General features: G+C 34.0%; 1 protein-coding gene across 7 annotated transcripts in view; it reads left to right on the top strand.

Annotated features, from left to right (window-relative positions):
- The first annotated feature begins 3070 nt into the window (after positions 1 to 3070).
- Positions 3071 to 18397, top strand: part of LOC136024745 (uncharacterized) — a 40657-nt gene continuing 25330 nt past the window's right edge. Inside the window, exons 1-2 of one of the 7 annotated variants that reach the window (XM_065700187.1) lie at positions 3071 to 3348; positions 13412 to 13713. In XM_065700187.1, coding sequence (XP_065556259.1) covers positions 3339 to 3348; positions 13412 to 13713 — 312 coding nt within the window. In that variant the 5' untranslated portion in view covers positions 3071 to 3338. Of the gene's footprint in view, positions 3349 to 3640; positions 3699 to 13411; positions 13714 to 18397 lie in introns of those variants that run through there. The other 6 variants (XM_065700188.1, XM_065700190.1, XM_065700189.1 and 3 more) reach the window with 6 other exon arrangements.

The following is an 18397-nucleotide window of genomic DNA, read 5'->3' as shown; positions in this document are numbered from 1 at the left end:
AAAGAAAAAAAACTAAAAAAAGGGTGAAAACTACAAAAAAAAACTAAAAAGAAAAAAAACTAATAAAAAAACTGAAAAAACTAAAAACTGAAAAAGAAAAGAAAACTAAAACAAGGAAAAAAACTGAAAAATAAAGGAGAAAAAGAAAACTAAAAAAAATTAAAAAGGTAAAAGTATTCAAGCCGAAGTAGCTGAGTTGGTAAAGTGTTATGTTCCAGGATCTAGGTCCGAGAGGTTCCAGGTTCTACAAAAAAAAAATAAAAAAAAAACTGAAAAGAAAATACTAAAAAAACTAAAAAAGCTAAAAAACTAAAAAAAGGTAAAAAACTAAAAACAAAAAAAGTAAAAACTAAAAAAAGGTAAAAACTACAAAAAAAACAAAAAAAAACTAAAAACTAATAAAAAACTAAAAACAGGGGGGATATATAACTGACGATGGAGACACAGGGAATGTTTGATTAGCAATCCCCATCAACAAAGCTCAAGGGCAATCATTAGAATAATGAGGTATAGATCTGAATACGGATACACAAAGTCCGACACACAAACACAAAAAGACAGGCATAGAGAGATGCAAACGGACTCTAAGTCACATAAACACGGTGGGAGAGAGACAAAAAACACAAAGACAGACTAAGAGACATACAAACAAACGCTCAGTCTTACAGCCACGGTGTGAAAGGGACAAAAACACACACAAAAGCACAAAGTCAGACACAGGAACGCACCCACGCAGGCACAGAGACATACAACAAGACACTCAGTCACACAAACACGTTGGGAGATAGACAAAAAAAAACAAAAATCAAAAGATCAGACAAACAAACACAAAAAGACAAGCACAGAGACATAAAAACAGACACTCAGTCACACAGGCACTGTGGGAGAGAGACAAAAACACAAAGTACCTTGATTTTCCTTATAAATGCATTCTGTTTTCGTTTCTATTCTCAATCCTATGTTATCTTTACCTTTTGTATTGTTACCGCCATAACAATCATTTTCCTTTTTCTCTTTTATCTCTTAAAGGTACTGTATTCTTCCTTATCCCCTAGACGCTCGATTCGTCTTACTTCTTATCCTATTCTTCAGACAGTGGATACGATGCCACAAGCAATCCTACCCATGAAAAAATCTAGGTGGTGATAGTGTGGTAAATGAGTTTCTTAAATATGGTGACTTTGAGGTTAGAAATAAGTTACTGAAGATTACAAATATGATTTTTGAAAAAGGGGGAGTTCCTAATGCTTTTAGGAAAACCTTATTTAGCCACTGTATAAGAAAGGTGATAAGAGTGAGGGCCGTAATTATTACTAAGGCCTGGAATAAGTGAAGATGAACAGGCTGCGTTGGGTAACAAAAAGATCTATCAGGTAGGTATCTTCACTTACCTTGGTAGTATCGTTAGTAAAGATGGTGAAAGCAGTGAAGATGCTAAAATCAGAATATCCAAGTCAGGGTGTTTTTTCACGGTTAGAAAAAAGTTTGGAAGATAGGTCTGCAAACCAAGATTAGAGAATCGGAGGGTACAGTGACGACAGTGGTCAAATATGGCTCTGAAGCATGGGCGCTCCGAAAAGCAGATGAAGGTTTACTAGGTGTTTTCCATAGAAATTGCCAATGGATTGTTCTGGGTACCCGGCTGACTGATCGTATTTCAAACAGTAGGTTGTACGGAAAATGTGGTTCAACCCACTTTCTAGGGCTATAATGAAAGAAAGTTTAAGATTTCTAGGACACGTGCTGCAGATGAAGGATGACAGATTGCCAAAGATTTTCCTTTTCGGCCAACCATCTAGGACTAAACAGAAAGCAGGTCGTCCTCGTCTGGGGTGGGAGGATGTCATAAAGAAAGATTCAAAGGGGAACTTACTCGGAGGGTGTAAATAGGGAGGCTTTGAATGGATTGGGATGGATGAGTAGCGTGCGTAGTTGTGTTGGCCTCAGGCGGCTTGGTGCTGGGTTGAGTTGTGTTAGTTTCAGTAGCAGTGGTTTAGATGCTTTCCAGAGGAGCTGTATTGCGGTCTGACTTTGTCTAATGGTTGAAATAGGAGATGATCGTACTGTGTAGGTATCAGTACTGTAGTTCAATGTTACCAATCACAAGCTACAAGCCTGAGAAAATTTGCCTGATTTTCAAAAAATGGATCAGATTCAGCAAATCCGAGAACTATACATTTGAAGTTTCAAACTTCCATCAGCAAAAATGAAGAATTTCACATTTTTTGCCAAAAGAAAAATCAAGGTTGCGTGATTATTTGTTTGTTTCTTTCCAGGGATGACCGCATCGAGTCCATAAACATAGGGAAAGGGCTCATTGGAACAGAAATTAAAAGTTCTAGTGGCCTTTTTAAGTGACAAAAAAAATGGATGCCCACTAGCCCCTCTTCCATCCCCCTTTTTCCCTCGAAATTGTCCAATCAAAATTTCGAGATAGGACTTCTATTTAGGATAGTGGAAAGTACAGTATATTCCTCTAGGGATAACATGACTCCCCACAGCCCCTGGGGATGGCTATGTAAGTTATAAAAATTTCCCGTTGTTTATAGCCATATGTATAGTATTTGTCATTGGGAAGCATACGGACATTGTTTGTTTGGGGAGGGGATGTTCTCTGCTGGGGGGATTATCCACAGGGTGGAATGATTCGAGAGGAGGGATATCTCCGAAGAATGAATTTTCCAGATGAAATTTTACACTGAGGAAATTTGCTAGAATTTTTATACGAAACTCTTTTTGTTTGTCATACTTTCTCCTTGCCAACTCAATCTTACATGTGATATATATATATATATATATATATATATATATATATATATATATATATATATATATATATATATATATATATATATATATATATATATATATATATATATATATATATATATATATATATATATATATATATATATATACAAATTATGCGTATATATACGCACAATTTTTTGTATACACTTGTATTTTATAGTCACCATATTTCTAGTATACCTGATATTATTTCCTAGCTAGGGCTTAATTGCTTTTACATTTCGAATTTGTCATTACTTTAAGAAACATGGTAGACTAATAAGTACTATATCTGAGACATATCTGAGACCTTCTAAGGGTCTAAGTAATTGAAAACTAAACTCTTTGAGGATTTCATGATTTTTCGCCTAGACTATTTTGGTATTTTTTTTTCTACAAGTATAGCGTTTCTGTTTGAAGTTGCCGAAAGCAATAAATATCATTTTAAAGAAAGAACACATGGTCTGTTTAGTTTAAATCAGATTCAATCAGTGAACGTATCTATGACTTATTTGCTGAACTAATGCCCCAAATGTCTTCTATGGCAAATGCATAGAGGTAAGGATAATATCCTATAGGCTATTAATGATTCTTCTAAAAGAAACATAGCCTATTAACAAAAGACTAGCCTAGTTGGCATATTATTTTGTTTGGCAAATATCTATATTAGCTCACTACTCAGATAGATAAAAAACAAACTTCTCTCCAGAATTAGAATTTCATCCTGTATCCAGATATAACATTTGCTTCTGCCAGAAATTCAATTTTAAGCCCTCCTCAAAGACAATACCTTTCTCTTATTTTAGATATGTAATATATAGGCTACTGGTTTAGATATGGATTGATATACTGGATTATATACAGGCCTGGTATCCCAGCCATACATAAGGCAGTATGTTAAGAAAATAGTATATATGTACAAGTTGTCCACCACATAAGGAGATATATTAAGAAAACAATTCTTACTTCATAATAAGCTGTGTACAATAATCTAAGTTAATATATTTTTCAGCAGGAGAACTTTATCTTCCCTTCTTTCCTTGTTTTTCCAAGAAATTCATGAGTTTCTTAAAACCTATATGTTAACAGAGTATACATCCCCACCCCACTAATTTTCAAATGTAGGTAAATGTATCACAGTTTGTATAATTGACTTACCAATAAAGTGAACATACAGTTTCATGCCTTTTTTTGTGCTCATTACAAATATAATAATGCTCCTATCACAAATTCAAATTTAAGCACTTTTTGAGCTCTTAAAAATTTCAAGTTTTCAGTTAAAATATGAGTTATTGGTTGTTTTTGACAAAATAATGCTACATTTTCTCATTGCAGTTTTCTTGGTCTTTTTCAATAAAACAATAGGCTACTACATTTTCTCAGTGCCAAAATTATTTATAGTCAGGCTAGGTTAGGTCAAAAAGTGCTTAAATTTAAATTTGAAATACAAGCAATTATTATATTTGTAAAGAGCATAAAAAGGGGCATCAAGTGGTATCCATTTTGTTGGTAAGTCAAATGTATGAACTGTGATACATATGCACAAATATATATCTAAAATTCCATTCTGAATCTAAATATACATTTCATTTGCATCACAAATGAACTTTACTCTCTGTCTCCTGAATATATCTGAATTAGGGTATATATTTGCACATCATGGGCTTGAGGCTAGTTGTCTAGTCTAGTCACTTTTGAATATTAAAAAGGGCACTATTATTTATGATTTCCAGTTGAATAAGTCCCTTTTTAATTTCTACAACAGCTTACTTTATGAAGTGCCATGGTCTAAAAGAAAACAAAATATATTGTGCCCACATTGCTCTTTCTACAGGCAGCATTATTGTGCTGCCTATGATAATATAGAACAGAAAATTGTACCTATTGTATAATCAAAAATATCAAAATGATAATTTAGAACAGAACATTGTACCCATTGTTTCATCAGAAATATCAAAATTATTTTTTTTTATTTACAAATTCAGTGCTTATCCTTCACTCATTCTTTGTTACTGTTTTCTTCATTCACTCCTTTCAGGAGTGAATATGGATACAAATCTTTATTGAAATATTGTTGAAAAAAAGACTTGAGCACCTCCATTTCCACAGTACAATAAAAATTTAGTAAGCACATGCCTCCCTGATGGTTATCAAACAAGTACAGGCTTCTATGCAGGCTATTCTAAATAGTGCTGCATTTTATGCTGCCAATGTTACAAGTTCATTAATTTGTCTTAAACCTTTGATTAAATTTCAATGCACAAACTTAAGAGTCAACCCACTATGAATAGTGCAACAAGAGTCATAAGGTATCTATATCTTATGATGCTTATATACAAATTATAGAGAACAGATCCTACCTTGTTTTAATCATGGTTGGTGCAGTAGTAATAGTAAGGGATGACCACATCCTATAGCAAGAAAAACAATAGTCGAAAGCTGCTAAAATTGGTGTCAGATTGAAACATAAAGTACACCATTAGAATAACCTTATTGTGGTTGCAGCAGTAGCTGGAACTAGTTAGAGACAAACATGTCTCATAGTATAAAAAACAATTGCCCAAAACTTCTAAAAATACTGTCAAAACAAGAAGTATACTATTAGAACAGCCTTGCCCAAAAGCCCTGTTCAGGAAACTTGCAGTGTCTTGGCTTGAACAATAAAGAAAATCTGTCTGCTTGAAAAACAAGGAAAGTGGCTGCAACTGGAATATTGTGCATCAAAAGTATCTTTTTTATTTATTAATTCTTTATTAATAATTATTTATTCTCTTTATTCTTTATTAGTTATTGATTCTTTTTTAAAGCTGTTTAGAGCTCATTTCAAAGGAAGTTGCTACATCTAGTGACTTTTGTAATTTTAAAAAACAACTTTCAAAATAAATTTTTTACAAGAAACTGCATTTCTGTATAAATTCATGTATAAGATGGTTGGAACAGTCCATAGTCATATCTGTCTCTTCATAGCATTCTTATTGCCTCTTTTTTTGTTATTATCCTTTCCTTTATTGTTTATTTTCCTATTTTCTCTCCTTGCTCATCCTGGAATTCAGATTAGACAGAACCCTTCATTTGGAGACCTTGAATATGTTGATGATGTTGCAATCCTCTTGGACCCAGATAAAGCTCAAACTATGCTTGATAAAGTAGCTACTTGGGCAAATTGCATTGTTTTGATAGTTGGTACAGGGAAGACAAAATCTATGGCAATAAATCACACTGATCCTATTTTATTAACTGTAAATCAAGTTGACCACATTCTATGGATGAAGGATGACAGATTACCAGAGGCGCCATTTGGGAGGGTCAGGGGTGGGCAGATGCTCACCCCAGATTCTCCAGGAGGCCCAAGCTTCCACCACAAAGGGCCCTTTTCTGGCCGTAATTATCCATTATGTCCAACATATTCCATTCTGTTCAAATGATTTGAACTAACTGCATGCCTTTTAGCCAAAGAGCGTATTTACCTGACAACCCTTGGGGTAATTATGCTATTTGCTATTAATCATTGTAAACTTTGAAAGTAGGCTAGATTCATAATAAAGGTCTCAAGTTCTGTCAAATGCCCCATGCTCACCCCAAGATTTGGCCCAAATGGCGCCTCTGCAGATTACCAAAGATTGTCCTTTTTGGCCAACCGTCTGGGGCTACACGGAAAGCAGGTTGGTTGTTCTTGTCTGGGTTGGGAGGATGTCATAAATAAAGATTTAAAGGAAATGGGAACTTCCTAGGAGGGTGTAAATAGGGAGGTTTTAAATAGATTGGGTTGGAGGAGGAGCGTGCGTAGCTGTGTTGGCCTCAGGCGGCTTGGTGCTGCAGTGAGTTGTTAGTAGGAGTAGTAGTAGTAAAAAAAGTTTGATGGATCTTCTGATGCTAATATTCAACAGTGATTGCAGATAGCACAGATGGTCTTTGTATCCCTTAGAAAACTGTTGTGGAACTGGCATAAAGCTATTGTAAGAACTAAAGTCTGAGTCTGCTTGGCTTTGGTTCAAACAATCCTACTCTATGGATGCATAACGTTTTCAGTAAAGCAACTACACAAAAATGCACTGAAGGTGTTTAAGCATACCTGTCTGTATAGCTCAGGTTAAATCTGAATGATTGTATATCAAACATGGATATACTACAAATCTGTGGCATCAAGAGATGCAGTAAAAAGATTCAGATTGCCTATGCAAAGAGTGTTGCAAACGAGGGAAGTATAATAGACATGCACTGACCAAACTTTATTCTACTTTCTGTGATCATTCTGTCTTTTATGCTTCAGGTCATTTCCCCCTTTTTAATAATGGTAATTCAAAAAGAATTTGGACAAATCATTTCAAATTTTGCAAATTTCTTCTGTATCTTCCACCTTGGACCAAAAACTGGACTCTTGTTAGAAAATTTTAAGTTCCTGATATAACTTTAAAGCTGGAGATTCCTCACAGAAAACTCTCCAGTACGGCTTTTGCGTGCCTGTCCTCTCACCACTGTTTTATCCATTTTTTTCTTTGAATTTGTTTTTCTCTTTGTGTTTTTTTATATTTATTCTTACTCCACCATATTTACTTTATGTATTGTGTGGGTGAAAAATATATTAAATTAAATTACCATCATGATCAAAGAGTGTATAATGAAATGGTTGGGTCATGTCTTATGGAGTCCAACAGCATACTTGCCTTGCAAAATCCTTCTAGCTGAGCCACTTAGCTCATGGAAGAGATGTCAAGGAGGACAGCAGAAAAGCTGTTGGGACTTGGTTAAGCCAGACTTTAAACATATTGAGGGGTTCAGAAAGTTTGGTCACAGATGGAATTCAATGATCCCCATTTGCAAAGCAGCTGGTAGAAGACCACAGTATATGGTTCAAACAGGTCTCAAAGATCCTTGATACTGGGCAAGGTGGAAATGCCTAATTCCTGACACAAGTACAAGTACATTCCCCTTTCCTTGCAAGACAGTTGTTATCTATCAATTAAGACTAGCCACAATACCAAGCATAATGGGCTTTTATCTCTTAGAAAAATTTGTACTCACCTCTTTCATTGGAACTGAATCATTTGAGTGTTAAACAAAAATATAGGCAAATCTATGATTTTGCTAAGTTTGTTTGGAAACAATTAATACTGGTTTCTCTACTGTAGCTTATAGCTTACTACTTTTAATTCAAAAATATTTCAGCAAGGTGTAATGATGTAAGTATGACTTCCTTTGCGACTAATTAAATGAACTGGAAATATATTCTATGGACTTAAAAAAATTTCCTTTTTGGAAACTTCATTAAAAAACAGTAAAAGTATCATATCCCTTCATTTTTGTGAATTGATACCCTCTGAAACTCTTGAAACTATTAACCAGGAAACCAACCTAGTATACCTACCTAGCTGGACAGTAGACAACTATTAAAATCATTCCCATTTCATAACTCTATCATCCCAGTGCACAAATGAGCCTGTAAAACAAAGCAAGAGGAAAAAGTCAGAGACAACTAAAACATGTAGCTATGCTTGACAAAACACTTGGGTATTGCAGTTTAGATAATTTCAAATATTAAATTATATCTTCTTTCATGAGTTTTCTTTTGCTTTTTAGTTTATTTTACCTCCACTCTGGGGTGGCCCTTGGACCCTTTTGCCCCTCCCCCTATATATTCTTGAAAAGTAGTTGAGTTGGGTGAATCAAACTTTGTAAAATGGGTTAAGAGTATAAATTATTCCGTTGGAAGGGTCTTATAATGTATCTTTCTTTACCCCTCCAAAGATTGCTCCAAGCTGCAATTTAAGGTAATTTTAAGGTAAAGGACACTCACACTGATAAATTCACATAACCTTTTGCTATTAAAGTAAAACTTTCAGAAATAGGTCTACAGCACAAGTAGGGAACAAAAAAAAGTGTTTGAGCATCATAACTTTCCTAAATCCTGATTCACAAGGTCTAACAAAGTTGGAAAATTATGTTTAAGACCTGTAAATAGTTGGGATGAGTAATACCTAAGGCCATGGAAATCATTTGATAGAGCCCCCCCCCCCCCCCAAAAAAAAAATTAAATTGTTAAAGGCACATTGCCCCCCCCCCCCATTTTCTAATGGATAAATATAGCTGAGTCTAATATTACTTTTGTGTTTTATAATTGCATGATAAGTGACAGCTTGTCATTTATCAATAATAAATTATTAAATTATATTATATAATAAATTATATTAATTCATCAATAATAGATTATTGATAGTAAATAAATAGCACTACCCTTTTTTTTGCTCCTTGGGTAGCATTTGCTATTATTAAATCTTATTATTTGCTCTTGTAAATTATAATGGCCAGATATAAAGTAGGCTGTATATTTATTGTAGGTAGTATGAGTGAAGTTAACCAATATGTATCTAGGAATAAGGTAAATGACTATTTTTAATTGTTATAAAGTAGTTTTAATGGCTTTTTTAGAATTGTCTTCAGTAAGTGTTAAGTAAGTTGGTCAAAGGAGATTTGGTGTGGTTTTATTTTTTAAGGTGGATTTGAATAAAAATGAATTTGATGTGTGAATGTGAGGAGCTGAGTGATTGGAGACTTGAAGTGTTTGGTAGGTATTTTTGTGAAGTGTTCCTTTGTTTTTTATTTTTTGCCATATTCTATTGTGTTAGCGGTGTTGGCCTCTGGCAGTTTGGTGCTCCAGTGACTTGTTAGTAAAGTAGTACATTCTCCTCAGCTTATTATATTGCAGTCTATGGGCTCTTCTAAAAGAAATGCTATGATAACAGAAGAGTAGTATCTTTTGATTCCCCAATCAACACTTTCCAAATATAATCGTTGCTTCCATGACAAAAGCCCCTCCCTCCCTAATGGTGCCAGATATAGCCGTAGGCTGTGTAGAAAACTGCAAAAATAAACCCACTAAGAATGAAGTCCTTACTCTATAATATGCATAAAGGTCCAATAACGGACCTTTAAAGACCAAAATCATGTCTGGACAAGACACCATCCAGCTCATCTATAGAAGAGTGTAGACTGAATTTTAAGATAGTCAAGCAGTTCATCTTCTGTGGTTTAACTGTCAGCTCAAATGGCAATCACAATGCAGAGATATAAGCTGTAGCAGCCCAATGCTGTCTTTGGTATATTCCACACACCCTTGATCAGCTCCCTCACAAAAGTAGACCTACAAACCTACTGTGCTTCAGCAGTTAGAATTTTGCTTTATCTGTCAGAGACGTAGCCCACAATTCAGGCACCTATGGCACTAAAATAATGTTTACCTAGTTACTATCTTTCCTTAAAAGTAGAAGTAAAAGTTTACAGGGCCCTCAGTCATCAATTAAGTTGGTGCTAAGAAGAGCTGTCCAAGGCAATATGCTTTGTCCACTGTTATTTTAACTCTACATTGATAATACCAATAATGATGTCCAAAGTAAAACTAAATTTTTTACAGTTGCTACTCGTCCAAAATCAATCATGTATATGATTGAATGTCAATGTGAATAAGCGTAAAGTAATATGGACTGGTAACTCCTCTGAGAATATCAATGATTGAATTATCATTAAAGTTGATGACACATAAGTGGAACTTGAAAAAAAAAACAGGGTACAAGAGAGATCTTGGAATATCAACCTTAAATTTTGTGTCCATCAATCAAAAGTTATTTTCCAAGCAAATCGATTAATGAGAATGATATACCAATCATTCAAACACATGGACAGCAGAACATTGTCACTACTTTTTAAAACCAAGCACCATTTGTGAAATATTTAGGCTTATTGACTGTGCTTTACTTATAGAGCCTAATATGAAAATGTAAGTCTCAGGTTTATTATTGTTAAGCTCAGATGTCTAGTGGTATAATATAATGTAAATATTGGGCAGCAGCTGTAAAACCAAAATATCCATCTATGTTGGATATTTTGTTTTATGTAAGATGTTGAAATTGCAAGTATGGCCTCATTTTTGTAAGGAATTGCTTCAAATGCCCTTGAAAACCAACTTTGATGTACATCAAACATCAATTGTGAAATAGGTACTCACCTTTTTTTGATTTTTTACTTTCACTTTGAAATCATCACTTTGTTATTGACAAGCTCAGAAATGAAGTATAATCGTTTATAGTGCTTAAAGGGCTTTAAAGTATAGCCCTATACTAACCTTGTAATAGCCCTAGTTACATCTAGAACCAATGCATACCATCTTTGGCGGAAATTGAATACCTTTTTTGAAATATCCAGAGAACATCAGTTAAAGATTAAGTTTTGTCAGACCAAGATTTTATGAGGAGCAGTCTTTTGTAATAAATGTTTTTTCTTACTTTGGCTTTGATAAAAATAATTTCAAAATTATTTTTGAAATTATTATATTCCTTGCAATACATTGCAAGGAATAATGTCCTTGCAATGTATGGATTTTGAACTTCCATTTTGTAATAATTCTTTTTTTTTTTTTTTTTTTTTTTTTTTTTTGAATTCTTTTTTTTTTTTTTTTTTTTTTTTTTTTTTTTTTTTTTTTTTTCTCATGGAGCATCACAAGGATGGATAATCCTTATATCGCTCCAAGCTGCGATTTAAGGTAATTTAAGGTAATATGACCCTTGAAATAAGCAGGTTCAGAAACAGTTGTAACAGAGAATGGTGGGAATGGGTTGTTATTTGTGAACAATATAAAAATTAACAACGTTTATTGGACATTGTCATGCTTGTAATTTACTACTCTAGAAACCCTTAAGCACTATACCAACTTGGTAAAAATCAAACACCATTTGTCAAATATTATGTACTGTGTATTAATTTGAAATGGGAAGCTTGGAAGATTTTTGATGGAGACAGTGGGGAAAAAAGAAATCATTTGTGGAGCATGTTGGCTACACATAGTACCTTGTTTTAAGTTACCCAAATTACAGTTTAACCTCATATGTGGGGTTAACCTCATACATTACAACCCATAAATATTTCTTTTTTCAGAAATAAAAATGCTCTTTATAAAAGACATAACCTAGATGTTGTATTTTTAATTGAAGCAGTGACATTGGAATCTTAACCGCCCTTCCCTTAGTGATCATTAATTTGGAGAAGTAAAACATGTCTATAGGAACACACTAGCAGGGAAAGAAGCAGCTAAAACCTATGGGCCCCAATTTAAAAACTCGTCCATGTTCTACTATGCATCAAGAAAGCCTCTGTTAGAAATAGGCTGTTAGCCATGATTTGGTGCCAATTCCTCCTGGAGATGTTCAGATTATGTTGCCCCCAGAAACAAAGTTTTTTTGCTGTGTTTTTTGGGGGGATCCATAAGAATATTTTAACTCCATCTTTTTTTATGGAGTAACTATTATGTATACAGTATTGACTTGATTACTTTTTTTTTCGTTCTCTTTGGATTTCAGGTTCCTTCCTTTTTTGTGTTGTTATAGTTTAGATCCTTTTCCTATTTTGATGCCGAGGATGCCCTATTCTGCAAAGACAAGTGAAATATTCACTTTATTTTTCCTCCTTTTCTTCCTACTGACCACAGATCAGTTTTTTTTTTCAAGATCTTCTTTTTTGGTTTGGTCTAGTACTGCTTAAATGTGCAGGTTTAGATTTTTTAATATTAGCTGGAGTCAACCAGTGATGATTAGTAGCACTCTAGAGATTTGGCTTGAACATTTAAAATACTATTAAATAAATATAGGCTAAATTTGAATAATCCAAATAATATACTAAATTTGCTACATTCTTTTTTTTGCTAAAATACAAAACCGAGACATAAGCAATGAAAGATAATCAGTACACTTGAATGAAGAAATCAAAAACATGACAAACTTAAAATAAAGAACAAAACTAGGGTCAAAGGCTAAACAAACATAAAGAATTTAAAAAAAAAACTTGAAGGAAGGATACAAGGAAGGAAGGAAAAAGAAAGAACTTTAAAATAAGGTAATGGGGGAGGTTTTATTTACCAAGTACTTTGACAATAAAGAAAATATCATGGTGGTTGGGACTCTGCCACACATGTTTTAAGGCTCCCAAGATGTCTATGCTTTCACCTATCACTGCAACCATAATTCAGGTTTGTAATAGATCATGCATTGTGTTTTACGTTCAAAAGCACATTACACCCTTCATTGACCCAATGCTCTTTTCAAAGACCCGAAAAAGCAATATTCCTTTGTCTTCAGCTTGCACCATAAATTGTAGGTATGGCTATGAATTTGACATTTACTAAGATTAAAATTGAAATATGATACAGTGAGCTTGTCAAATAAATTTTTATGGGTGCATCAGTTAGTTTAGCATACATTATTTGCTGCACCCCTTAAACTTTATATTGGAGGTTGGGGCTCTGCTACATGCATTTCAATGTTCCTAAGATGCCCAATGGTTTCACTGATCACTAAGACCATAATTCCGGTTTGTAATAGATCATGCATTCTGCATTATGTTCAACAGCACATTGTACCCCTCATTGACCCAATGCTCTTTTCAAAGACCCAAAAAACAGGATTCCTTTGTCTTCAGCTTCTACCATAAATTGTAGGTATGGCTATGAATTTGACATTTACTACGGTTAAAATAGAAATATGATACAGCGAGCTTACCAAGTAAATTTCTTTGGGTGCATCAGGTAGGGTAGCATGCTTTTTTTTTTGCTGCACATTTAAAATTTAATATTTTTTAGGACCTGTGTATCCAGAAAGAGGAAAGTGTGCATATCCTAGGTGTAGCAATACTGCCAGGATGCTAAAAGATTGGTTAAGTCAACCTTGTGAAGCTCATAGAGTGATAAAAAGAGATTGTACATGTCAAAGACCCTTCAAGCTTTTCAATTTTCCTATGAAAAGGAATATGTATTACCCTCAGTGGATTGAAAATATTTCTGATGATCAAAATTGGGAGCCAAAGGTCCGTCAGTACATATGCTCATTACATTTTGAAGATGGTGAACCAACTAAGGAACATCCATGTCCAATACCATTCAAGGTAAGTTTTCTCAGAGTATTTAGTAGCATTAACTAAGTAAAGAGTAATATGTCTCCCATGCACTATTATTTCAGTTCCCCCAGTCACTTCGTATTGCAGAGGTTATTATAGAAACTTAGGAAAGGCTGATTGGATCAGGAATTGAAAGTACTAGTGCCCTTTTTAAAAGTTAAAAATGAGTTAAGGGGAGCCAGTACCCCTTCTCCTCTGGGTGTCCCTGTAATCTCCCTAATAATTGGATTGAAATTTTGACATCAGCATTGTACTCAGAATGATCAGGGAATGATTTTACAATGTGAAGGGACCCAAAATATGCAAATTAATAATTCACAGATATGTTCAGAGATTAATATTTCCAAGATATGTTCAGATTAATATTTCAAAGATTTATTCAGATTAATACTTCACATATATGTTCAGATTAATATTTCAAAGATAATACTTCACAGACAGGCATGTCACACTTAAAAATACGAAATGCTGTAATGAATTTAAATATTTCGTATTAGATATACAAATTAGATCCCCCTCCCTCCCAACTGCAACAACAGTAACCTAAAACAAATAGAAACAATAATGAATTTTCAAATCAAACACAAAATGAATGAAAATTGCTATAAATAAGAGTGGAGTTACACCCCCCCTCCAACCTCCTACAGGCCAGATTGTCACCTATGCTCAATGAAAACAAAACATGGTTTAAAATGTTCCGTTATGGAATGCCAAAATTGTATTACAATTTGTAAGGTTTTGTAACAAACTTTCAACTGCAGAAAAATTTCTTCCTTCGAACTATGGCCCTTTCAGATGTATAAAATAAACAATTGGTAATTTATGAGTTAATTTACCAATTCAAAGTGTTGCTTTGTTAAACTAAACAGATTTCTTCAAAAATTTCTAGTTGACGTTTTAAATTTGTGTTTAGGTATCAGTTTTCTTCTTAAGAATGAAATGAAAAAATAGCGGTAAAAAAAATCAATAATCAAAAGACTTAAAATATTGCCGGATTTTAGACCCGATTCTGAAATTTTCCAGCTTTAAATCCTGGAAGCTTTGTAGATAGCTCATGTCATGCATCAACGTATTCTCACAGCAGTAACAGGCATGAACTTGAGCAGTAACAAGTCAAACCTACTATAAATGTAACCTACTAGTAACAAGTCAAACCTACTATAAATGTAACCTACTAGTAACAAGTCAAACCTACTATAAATGTAACCTACTAGTAACAAGTCAAACCTACTATAAATGTAACCTACTAGTAACAAGTCAAACCTACTATAAATGTAACCTACTAGTAACAAGTCAAACCTACTATAAATGTAATCTACTAGTAACAAGTCAAACCTACTATAAATGTAACCTACTAGTAACAAGTCAAACCTACTATAAATGTAACCTACTAGTAAAAAGTCAAACCTACTATAAATGTAACCTACTAGTAACAAGTCAAACCTACTATAAATGTAACCTACTAGTAACAAGTCAAACCTACTATAAATGTAACCTACTAGTAACAAGTCAAACCTACTATAACCATGACTCCAGCAGCCTTTTCGCTTATTGAGCTTGTTCAAGGAAATTTTGGAGAGAGATGGGTAGAACATTTTGAGAATCTGTTAAACACTGATAACGTCGAAGGAAATGATATATAAAGGGATGGATAATTTGTCAATAATTTTTTATTTTTTTTTGTGTTACAGGCGATTCTAAAGAACTGAAAAATAATGGGACCTCAGCTGCTGATAGCTCTTACACAACAAGAGATAACTTATTGCTGAAGATTACGAATATAATTTTTGAAGTGTATCAACATCTTATCAACGTAAACAGACTTACATAATAAAGAGCTTACAATGCCCTTTAATTGTTTTGCGAGAGCAACAGTTTGGTTTTGTCGTGTTTTTTTTATTTTATTTTTTTTTCCTAGCCCCTCGATGTCAGCTTATTCCTAGAATGTAGTAAGCGTCTAACCTCTGTGGTTTTTAAGGAAAGTGTGGACCTTAGGCTGGATTGATGAAAATGACTTTGCATTTTGGAAAGCTTTGTAGAACTCTTGGCTGTGGCCAAAAAGGATGGTTTTTGCTTGTCCTTGAGCCAAAGCCAATAGTGTGTTGAGTGAAGCGGAGTTTTATACCCTATGTCGGAGAGAACTATCTGAAGTTATGCAGTCAAGCTTTAGTTTCATCAAATCATGTTTCTGCTTTCGATTGGAAAGCTTTGTTGTAGCAGGCAAGCAGGCAGTCACCAGTTTCAAATTGAAGATGGACTAAAATCTATAAGGATTAAATATATGTGGCAGTTACCTGGCCCCATAGCCAATATATCTTCTTTGAGTGATAAATAGAAAATTTACACAAACAGAAAAGTGGCATTTTCCCCATGGGTCCGAAAGTACTACCATCTATTGTTTCTACCCATTTCTGTTCTTGATTTCAGCTGAGTTTATCATTCGGTTCTTCGCACTTGGGATTGCGGTAGAGGAATGGTATCAGATGTGCCTCTTGAACTTTAAAAGTTCTCTCGTTGCTAAAGATGAGTTTATCCTTTGCTCCTTTCTAAGTAATGACGTCAGAAAATCCCAGTAGCAAATACTACAGTTGATTTTAATCCTTATTCGGAAAAATCAACTACTTACGCAAACAATATAGATGGAAACAATTCAGTTGAGTCGCAGCTATGTTTTCTTCACTCTACAAAGTCACGAATGACTATGATACAGGTGTCTATAGTATTTATTTTAAGATCCTTACAGATTAACAACTTCAGCGTTTAATCGAAGCGAGGAAACAAAACCAAGTGTTGCTCTCGCAGCACTTTACTCAGTGAAGCCGAACAAACATTGCCGCAACACCTAACGTTGCCCATGCAACGTAGGTCTAGTTTTTAATGCGCTCTATAGTAATCTTGCGAAGAATCTCCAACTGCATAATAGTATCATGTAAATGTAATTTTTACTTAACATTAAAAATATTCCTGCACAGCAGAGAAGTCCTTCCCTAGGCATTCATATGAAAAGACAAGTCCAAATATATTATTTACAATAAGAGGGTGCTAGAGCGTAAATTTTATTTTAACTTTTTCAGCACACTGATTGGAAAGACCCCTCTCGAAAAGTGTAGAAATTTGACCTTAAAAATTCACTTTTTGATAGTTCCCGTGCCCCCTTCCCGAAAAGATCAATTGACCCTGAACCCTACCCTATAGCTAGTGTGCAGTACTGGAATACTGCAAAACAGTTAGTAATACTGTATATACGTTCTATATAATTTTGTATCAACCTTTAATTTGTATGGACTGGGTATATGTTTGGAAGCAAACGCTAAACCGTGAGGTAGTAAAAACTTTGAAACTGGGTCTTAATTTATATATTTTCTATAGTTCTAAGCCAATTCAGTGTCTCAGAATTTCCACCTGATATCATTTCGACCCTGTTCAACTTAAAGTTTTGATTTGTACCATAAACTTTAAAAAATCAGCACTCTCTTTTTTTACTTGAAACGGGACTATGACCTTAATTTCCTTCCAAAATAGCCCTCCCCCAAAATTCTATGAGTGTTGTTTTGATATGATTACCCCTGGAGAAAAGAAAATAAACGAATGAGCATGTACCCATTATTAAATATCTTAGAAGGGATGCCGAATTTCGTGTTTTTGCACTAACGAACTTGAAACCTTCGCAATAGGGCTTCTGGGCTAGCAGTCCCTAAAAATGGTGCTTTCTGAGAAATGTAATCTCTCAGGGGCAATAATTTTAATGAATTTTCCTGAAAAATATAATTATCACTGCCTGGACAATAATTTGAAATTTCAGGCTGTTTTTTAGAAAAATCATAAGGGTTAAAGCTTTTTTTGGGTGGTTTTATTTTCAAAACATTGTTGCTCCAAAGTCAAACTTTGGCATAAAGTCCAGGAAAAGTTTGGGGATGAGCTCACCTCACAGTTATTATACACAATATGATATAAAAAACAAACAAATTAGAAAGAAAAATATAAGTTTTAAAGGAAAATAAAGAGCAACATTAAAATTCAAACAAACTGAAATTATATTGTATATGAGGAAGGCTTGCGCCTCTTCAACCCCCTGCTGTTTATTGTAATTTGATTTTTCCACCAATGTTTTAAGAACTAATTCGCTAATGAAAGAGTGATCTTAAGGAATTTTTTTCAGAACGTGGAGATCGGAAGGGTTCATTTATTTGCATTTTCTTTAAACAAATAACATTTAGTTTATGTGTTTTGATAGGCAAAAGGTGAATAAAACACCTACAATTATCAACTGTCTATATATTTTGTACTTGTGCCACTGGGTCTTAAATTGGCTATATTTAGCACTCCAAAATCTTTTCAGTTAAGCACTAGTTTAACTTTTCTGTAAAGTTTGGGGGTTTGAGGAAGCAATAGCCCTCTTCATATAAAGGGTAACTTATGTCACTTTTAGAGTTTTGATGTTACCTCGTACTTTCCTTTGAAAAACTAGTATTTTTAAATTAAAATTTCTGAAAACCATTTTATGCCTCATTTTGGACTTTAATTCATTTTGCTTTTCAACTTGTTTAAAAATAGATTGAAGGTTGTTTTAAAACAATTGATTCAGCTAGGAAGTGCTTTGTATAATTTGTGAAAACCCAGTTGTCCCTCAGCACAAATTAAGTAATTTTGTTTTCATTCAATTGCACTTTTT

Source organism: Artemia franciscana, chromosome 3, assembly GCF_032884065.1.
Source record: "Artemia franciscana chromosome 3, ASM3288406v1, whole genome shotgun sequence".
Lineage (NCBI taxonomy): Eukaryota > Metazoa > Arthropoda > Branchiopoda > Anostraca > Artemiidae > Artemia > Artemia franciscana.
Note: the sequence above shows the minus strand (reverse complement) of the source record. Positions and strands in the feature narration are given on the sequence as shown.